Source organism: Osmia bicornis, chromosome 2, assembly GCF_907164935.1.
Source record: "Osmia bicornis bicornis chromosome 2, iOsmBic2.1, whole genome shotgun sequence".
NCBI classification, from domain to species: domain Eukaryota; kingdom Metazoa; phylum Arthropoda; class Insecta; order Hymenoptera; family Megachilidae; genus Osmia; species Osmia bicornis.
In genome coordinates, this window is record NC_060217.1 from 13,953,748 (window position 1) to 13,961,137 (window position 7,390).

General features: G+C 27.9%; 3 protein-coding genes across 3 annotated transcripts; 2 read left to right on the plus strand and 1 right to left on the minus strand.

Moving 5' to 3' along the window:
* The first annotated feature begins 116 nt into the window (after window positions 1-116).
* On the plus strand, window positions 117-1,729 carry LOC114875776 (arginine-hydroxylase NDUFAF5, mitochondrial). The gene is given in 4 exon segments (XM_029186460.2): window positions 117-990; window positions 1,051-1,235; window positions 1,313-1,492; window positions 1,495-1,729. Coding segments are annotated over 4 exon segments (1,056 nt in total). The 5' UTR covers window positions 117-415; the 3' UTR covers window positions 1,611-1,729.
* On the minus strand, window positions 1,631-2,645 carry LOC114875773 (ubiquitin-fold modifier-conjugating enzyme 1). The gene is given in 5 exon segments (XM_029186451.2): window positions 1,631-1,829; window positions 1,912-2,079; window positions 2,154-2,266; window positions 2,269-2,284; window positions 2,430-2,645. Coding segments are annotated over 5 exon segments (513 nt in total). The 5' UTR covers window positions 2,556-2,645; the 3' UTR covers window positions 1,631-1,739.
* Window positions 2,646-3,257: 612 nt separating this feature from the next.
* On the plus strand, window positions 3,258-5,217 carry LOC114875772 (SAP domain-containing ribonucleoprotein). The gene is given in 8 exon segments (XM_029186449.2): window positions 3,258-3,712; window positions 3,912-4,008; window positions 4,098-4,159; window positions 4,252-4,345; window positions 4,348-4,484; window positions 4,595-4,723; window positions 4,815-4,886; window positions 4,995-5,217. Coding segments are annotated over 8 exon segments (744 nt in total). The 5' UTR covers window positions 3,258-3,661; the 3' UTR covers window positions 5,097-5,217.
* The last annotated feature ends 2,173 nt before the right edge of the window (window positions 5,218-7,390 follow it).

Consider the following 7,390-nt stretch of genomic DNA (forward strand, 5'->3'; position numbering starts at 1 on the left):
TATTTGTTAGCAAACAAGTTTTATATATTCGTATACATATATATATGTATAAATACAATTCTTCAACAGTTATGATTTTTTTTAAATAAAAGCAATGTAGTCAGTTTAAATATCAAGTTCAATTATTTTTATTGTAACATTTTATGCAAAACTTTTGTAAATCTTTTTTTAATTGAATAAATTATATGTGTAAAGTTGCAATTTTACAACATTAAATACATTATAATTTATAGGTTATATCGTATAAACGACGGTACATCTGAGAACATCGACTATAACAAAATTCTAACGAAAAATGTAAATACATTAATAAAACATTTTAACATTATATACTTCATACAATACTACTGTTACTAATATTGAAATTACATAATTAATATTTGAAGAAAACCGCGTACAAAACTTCCAACCAAAAATGCAAGCTGCATTTAAACGTTCTGTACGTCGATTTGTGTTTGATATTAAAAATGTTCGTAGTATAAATAACAGTGTAATAAACTATGCGTTACCAGCAGATAGTGTAATGTATGTTTTTGATAGAAACACAAAATTACTTCAAAGAGAACGTGCTACTCAAGCACCCGACGTAAAAGTGTACGATTATATTAAAGATGAAGTAGGCTCTAGATTAGCAGATAGAATATTTGATATAAAGAAAAAGTTTAAAAAAGCTCTTGATTTAGGGTGCGGTCGTGGTCATGTATCAAAGCATATTTTAGCAGAATCTGTAGAGGAATTGATTCTAAGCGATATGTCCCCAACCATTCTACAACAAGTAAAGACTACAGAGGGAATTAAAGTATTGCGAACAGTTATGGATGAAGAAAATTTTGAATTTGAACCTGATAGTTTAGACTTGATAGTAAGTTCATTAAGTCTTCATTGGGTGAATGATCTACCAAGGTGTTTCAAGAACATTAATAAAAGTTTAAAGAATGATGGGGTCTTTATGGCAGCTATATTTGGAGGAGAGACTCTGTATGAATTAAGGTATTTTAAAAGAAGTTTATATTAATTGTATCAACATAATGTTTGTTCTCCTTCTTTTAGATGCTCTTTACAATTAGCAGAATTAGAAAGAGATGGTGGTATTTCAGCACACATTTCTCCCTTTGCAGAAATTAGAGATATTGGAGCTTTGTTGACAAGAGCAAATTTTACAATGTTAACTATTGATACAGATGAAATAGTTATTGGTTATCCAAGCATGTTTGAGTTAATGTGGGATTTAAAAGGTATTGGTTGAAGTTCTGATGAAATTGAATCAGTGCTTGTTTTGTTGTAATGTTCTTTCAAACTTATACTTTTATAGGAATGGCTGAAAACAATGCAGCAAGAAATAGAAAATTACGTTTAAATAAAGACACTATACTTGCAGCTGCGGCAATATACAAAGAATTGTATGGAAAACTTAAAGATGATGGTAGCCCATATGTACCTGCTACATTTCAAGTGATATATCTACTAGGTTGGAAACCAGATCCATTGCAACCAAACCCTTAGAAAGAGGTACTGGACAAGTATCTCTTAAAGATTTGTATAGGTTAGATGAGATTATAAAAGAAACAAAAAAGTTAAGACAGACGAAGATCAGTGATTTCTGTAAATAACATTTAAAGTATTGTAAATATTTATATTAATATAAAATTTAATATTCATTATATAAATCAATTAATTTCCATATGTGAACTAAAAACGATATTTTCAATATAAATATTATACAATATTATTTCTTGTAATTATGATTTATTTTCATTAATTTTATCTTTATGTGTTATGGCACCTTTTTCTATAAGATCAGGAATTTCAACTGCCAACCATGGTCCAAGCTGAAATAATAATACATTTTTTAAATTTGTATAACAATAAAATTGATCATTAAAAAATGTATCAGTAAGTAAACAAACATACTCCAAGTGCCATTGCATGAGCAATTCCAAATTTGGGTACATTACGTGCCCACAGAGGTTTAAAATGATCTGTGAGACAAATTTTTCCACCTCTGTACATTTTTGCAGTTTTACCATCCAACTCTGGTAGGGCTATTTCTGGCGCAGTTGTAGGATATGTAACAGGTATCTAAAGATTAAAAAAAAAGCTTATCTGATTTTTGTACAAATTTTATGAATATGATAAAAGGAAGGTTTACTTACATCAAATTCCACTTCAAATTCATATTTTAAAAAATTATGAATATACCAACATTTACCAAACCATCTCGTACCTTCTTTATTAGATTCCAAACGAAACCAGTCATTATCAGAATTTTATTATTTTTCACATACTGAAAACAATATAAAATGTTAAATATATATTAGAAATTGTTTACTTAATTTGTTGTATAATTATCAATAGTGACATATACAATAATATTTCAAGTTTTTCAACGTCAACCATATGGAATACAAAATATTCAAAATAAAATTTACTTTAATTAAAGCTTGGTATTCTTCTTTTAATCTTTGCACCCACAATTCTTTGTCCCTAGGACCTGCTTTTGTCTGTAACAACGGAATGTTGCTTAATGTTTTCTTCGTCGACTCATCTACCATCATAAATGTGTAAAACAATTATTACAGACAACTATATACATATAAGAAATGTTTATTATTTTTTCATATCACCAGTGATTACAGATAGGAGAAGACTGGACATGCCTTTACTGATCTAAAGGGATCATGATTTCAAGGGTCCTAGATACCCCCAGGTGAGGTTAGGTCAGCATGTACATATGTTCAGAGCACCGTTGGTATTGCAGTCGTGCTTGTTTTACCTCTTCTGCCCCACCGCGCCGTTTCAAATGAAAAAGATATAATTTTGATTTTAAAAGATTTTAAGAAGACCATTTTAAAAAGACCACCATAATTCAAGTATTTTAAAAATTCGATCCTAGCGCCGTCTATACAAAAACGACGGAAACTACTCAACAACTTACCGATCGGTTTCAGGGGGCCGATCGCGCCATCTACCGGGAACTGGCAGAAACTAAATGCGGAATCGTTTCCTCCGTTTTTTGATAGATGGCGTTGGATTCAAATTTGAGATTCCTTGTTTATAGGCGATTTAATTTTGCGATTAATTAATAATTAACGTGTGACGCCACCAAAGGCTAATATACAATAAATTAAATCAAATACATATATTATAGATTTCAATTAATTAAAATATGATATTCGGAATAAGGTGTGTTTTAATTCAGATGTTATATGATTCTATGCTAATTTCGATGTCTTTTCCAAATTACTATTCTTTTGCAAGAGTTAGCCGCGTGGTGCAGCACCATATCGGGCACAGAGAAAATCCCGGGCGAAAACACACTTCTGTTCCTCTTTCTTAAATATACATATTTTTGATACGTAAAAGTTCCATTCATGTTCTATTAGATAAACTGGCTATATTATATTCAATTTTATTCAAAGAATATTACATGGTTCATTTTTAAATTATTGTCAACTTTGACACTGAAACTCAATCGATTAGTCACTGCACTCGTAAAGGTAGCGATATTTAACTTTTTATGTTGTGTATGTATATACATATATATAATTTGGTTTGATTTGCTTTTCAATTTCGTGAAAGTATTTATTCTGTGGAAAGTTGTGACATGTTAATCGGAGATCAAAAAGGGATATTAATTGAAATAAAATAATCCTGATGCATCATGGCTGATTCATCATATGAAAAAGGACTTACTGAACTTTCAAAAATGAAGGTAATTCAAGTACAATTTTATTGATGTGATTACGAAGCCGGGAAATTAACCTTAATTTATTATTTATATTAATTTGTGTAGTATATTTACATGACTATTTATAAGTGATCGCAATTCATATATTATAAATATAATTTTGTATAAATATTGAGATTATAGAATTAAATTATATTAAAACAAAGAAAATATTATTGAATAGGTTGCAGATTTGAAGATTGAACTGAAACAGAGAGGACTTTCTACTACTGGCAATAAAAATGAATTGGTTGAAAGGCTTCAGTTAGCCATACATGGTGGTATATATTTTTAAACAAGTTTTACAACAAATTTATATTTTCCTGTATAAAGATTGCGTACACTGATGAAACAATGTCTTTGTTCTTAGACTCTGCATTATCTTTGGATGAAACTGCAGAAGAAATTTTAGATGAAGATGCAGTTCTTGGGGTAAACTCAAACTTAATCAAAATTATAATAGTTTAATATAAACTAAGTAGGTTTTTAAGAATGTAACTGAACAGTATGTTACATTTAAATAGGATGAAGAAATAGAAGAATTATCAAGTAAACCAGATTCACAAGAAGTTGAGAAAAAGCGAAAACTATCTACTGAGAGTAATACGAATGCTAAAAAATAGTTCTAAACCGAAAGCCAGTAATTGAAGAAGTTAAAAATGAGCAAACAGAAAAAGCTGAAATTGATACAAAGACTACCGAGGTTGCACCAGCTGAAAGAAAAATTATTAAATTATCAGAGCTTGGTGTTAAAGAGGTAACAATTAACTTTCCATAGATTTTTAGTTTAATATCAGTGATATTTTCTTTGCTTAATTGATATTTAAAATTTAGTATGTTAATAGTTTATGTTGTTTATTTCAACAGAGGCTAGAAATGAGAGCTAAGAAATTTGGATTGCCCTTATCAGAAGCTGCTAAAAAGGAAGTTAGATCTGCAAGATTCAGTATTAATAATCAAAATAATAAGTCAGCTGCATCTGTAAAAACACCTGTGGTATATATATATATATATACATATATGTTTATTTGAATATAATTGTAGCATTGTGTTTTTGATATAGTTAATTTATTATATGCATTTATAGCATACAACTTATGAAGTTCTAAAAAAGCGAGCGGAAAGGTTTGGTACTTCTGTTTCCACTTTAATGGAAAAGGTAATAAATGAAATTAAATGAAACATTTACAATGTTAATTGTGCCTTTATATTTTATTATGCAATATAAAAGCATATTTTAATACTAATACTAATTACTTTGTTTTAGGCTGAATTAGAAGCTAGAATAGAAAAAAGAAAAGCAAGATTTGGTGAGGTGAAGCCTGCAAATGAGAAAGTATTTCACAATAAAGTTAAAATTGTTAAATGATATTCAGTGTTATATACCAAAACAGCAAGTTAGATTGCAAATTTTACTTTAAGTTTTTCTTATTTCTAATACAATTATATTTGTATACAATAAAACAAATCATCATATTTGTTACAAAATATTTTGCTAGACGAATTTGAAAAAACAAAAAAAAACCTTTTCAAGGTAATATTATTTTAAACATTTCTCTGAAATATGTTCAATGTATTTTTTGTTTTTAAATGTTTTTTTTGAAAATTGTATAAAACATTTGACGTTTATTTTTTAATTTGAATCAATCATAAAACGAACATGTAAAATAAATATATATAATTGAAAAAAAAAAGTTATATACAACACGGAAGTTATATGTATGTACTTAATAATATCACTCTTTCCAATTTAGTATGAAAACATCAATATTGCATTTATAATAATGGTAACATAAAAATTTTTCATCAAGAAAATTGTAATATTGACACGTATTTTAAAGAAAAAGCATCCTACGGTATTATTTCAATATATTGAATTTTATTACAAAATGTGTTTAGGCTACAACATGTAATATAATAATTGCGTTTGGTCTAGACCCTTACGAAAAAGAAAAGCTAAACTGCACCACATTTACTGTTGTCTTGACAAGACACTTCGTCCGTTTACGTTTCAAGGAAACACTCATAATGCGAAAATGAACGTACCTCCTTCCAAGGATCATGTTTGATACGTTTATCCAGTATTGAGATCGAATCATTGTATTATCACAAGTATGTTTCATATGAACTATATGAATTTCTTTAAATGCGGACGTGTCATACATGAAAGCAATATAAATATACATATATGAATATATTATATGCATGTACATATTTTTTTCTGAAAAAATCAATTTTATGGATTTTTTGTTTATGTTCAAAGGACTTAAAAATGGATTAAAAATTAAATCTTCGGACATTTGAAAGAACTGTTTATGTATCTTATATAAATATTAATCATTATCGTTTCTTTCTTTCTTTTTTTTTTTTTTTTAACAGAGATTAAATTTCCATATCGAAAAGTGTCAGACAATTGTTTTCTAGTAACATATATAATTCTAATGATTATCCAAGCATTCGAAAACAAGATACAGATTATAAATTCGTATTTTCCTTGAAGCGCATCCTAAGAACGAATGGTCCGAAGACGCATGTTAAGTTCAAAGATAAAAGATTGTACATTAAACAATATACAATCAAAATATATTGTATAGATGTAAAAATAGTAAAATTAGCGACAGTAATCTTTCTATTATGTTATATGGTGTGTAAAGTGTGTATAATCGATCAATTCGGTCTTTAAACATTTGACGAAGTAAAGGAAACTATCCCAAGCAGCTAATCCTAAGATAATGTATTTCCTCTTTTTTTTTTTGTTTATTTATATAAATTCTATTTATATTATGTATGTACGTACGTGTGATAACTAAACAGATACATGATTTGTTTTGTGACGCAAAGACACTACCAGCTTTGCGAATTAATTAAAGACCAGGAGGCTGTTTTATTCTAAAAAAGAAAAGAAATAAGTTTTCTTTTTTCTTTCCTTTTAAATTAATCCTCTTATAGCCACATATAGTTGTATCTGTTCAGTGAATCACTCAATTGAGTTAAATTTCATCCGAATCCATTTCTTAATGAAAAACTTAAAGATTTCTTCGAATATTCATTTTAAGAAGTGGATTCAATAAAACAATTTTCCAAAGTTGCGCTATAGGTACAAGCAATTCTGACCTTGGGTCAATGGCTTATAATACGAAACATTCGTACAATATCTTTAATAATTAATTCTTTATATTATTGTATATATATACACTAATAATTTTTTTCTCCTTTCTTTCCCCGCGTGTATACATATATAATATAGATTTTTTTCTTTTCATTTTAATTTGAAAAGCGGTAAAAAAATATTGTTGAGGAAATAAGAAAAGAAACAAAACAAGGAAAATAGGAAATAAGATAAATTTGTTAATTCTTACTAACATGGTTGTACATGTATTACAAAAATCATGTACATAGCTACATATAACTATATGTATTTGTAATTGCACCGATACGATTCGATAGAATAAAAATTTCTTTTTAATTAAAAACTACTATCAGATTATCTATACACGTAACGTCAATTTCGTTAAATTTCCTTTTTCCTCGCTTTCCTTGGAATTGGACTCTCAGCAGCCTCCTGTTCTCTAATACAATTATATCCAAATATTTTTAAATATAATTATATCAGTAAAATTTGTAAAATACAATATACTACTTATTATAAATTCTTAATCTTTT